General features: G+C 63.8%; 1 protein-coding gene across 1 annotated transcript in view; it reads right to left on the reverse strand.

Moving 5' to 3' along the window:
• Positions 1-734, reverse strand: part of LOC119585989 (serine/arginine repetitive matrix protein 1-like) — a gene marked incomplete in the record, with an annotated part of 14,897 nt that overhangs the window by 11,237 nt on the left and 2,926 nt on the right. Inside the window, 1 exon segment of the mRNA XM_037934700.1 lies at positions 166-733. Coding sequence (XP_037790628.1) covers positions 166-733 — 568 coding nt within the window.

The following is a 734-nucleotide window of genomic DNA, read 5'->3' on the forward strand; positions in this document are numbered from 1 at the left end:
GTGAAAGGTATAATGCTAAGTAATGAGGCTAACTGTTTTTTACTCTTAGAAAACAGAATCTACATTAGATACTTCATGATCACCAATGTCATTTCATCAGCCAAAGATGCACTGCAAACAAGCCTCCCTTTGCCCTAGAGACCACCAGAGGAGAGCGCCAGTTACCGCCGAGCCGCAGAAGGACGTCTCGAGGAGCATGCAGGAGGGCGAGGGCGAGCGGCCGCCGACGGAGCCCGCGTCGGACCCCAGGGAGGAGAGGCGCGACCTCCGCCCTGGCTGGGGCGGCAGCAGGAAGTCCGCCCAGTTGTCCGGGATGGGCGACCTGCGCTCCATCATGCTCGGCTCCGACGACAGCGACGACAGCCTGTTGATGCACTCGTTGACGGGCGCCAGCAGCCTCTCCAGGTCGGAGTTCTCGCCCTCGTCGCCGCCCTTCTTGATCTCCTCGAGGCGCTCGCGCACCGTGTTGCCCTCCTCGCTCGACGGGCTCGTGGGCTTGTCGCTGTCCGAGGAGCGGTCGGAGCTCTTGTCGGGCGTGGAGGCCTCGGAGGGCGTGCGGGCGCTGTCCGAGTCCAAGAGGTCGTGGTTCAGGGGAGCCGGCAAGGGAGGCGGAAGCCGGCGGGGCTCCTCCTGCAGCGGTTTTCTCTCCTCTTGCGACCGCGGCTCCTGCGTGAGTGGCTCCCGCCAGTCCTTCAGCACCTTCTCCGACACGCGTTGCGGCTCAGCCTTCTCGG

The sequence above is a fragment of the Penaeus monodon genome, chromosome 20, assembly GCF_015228065.2.
Source record: "Penaeus monodon isolate SGIC_2016 chromosome 20, NSTDA_Pmon_1, whole genome shotgun sequence".
Taxonomy (NCBI): domain Eukaryota; kingdom Metazoa; phylum Arthropoda; class Malacostraca; order Decapoda; family Penaeidae; genus Penaeus; species Penaeus monodon.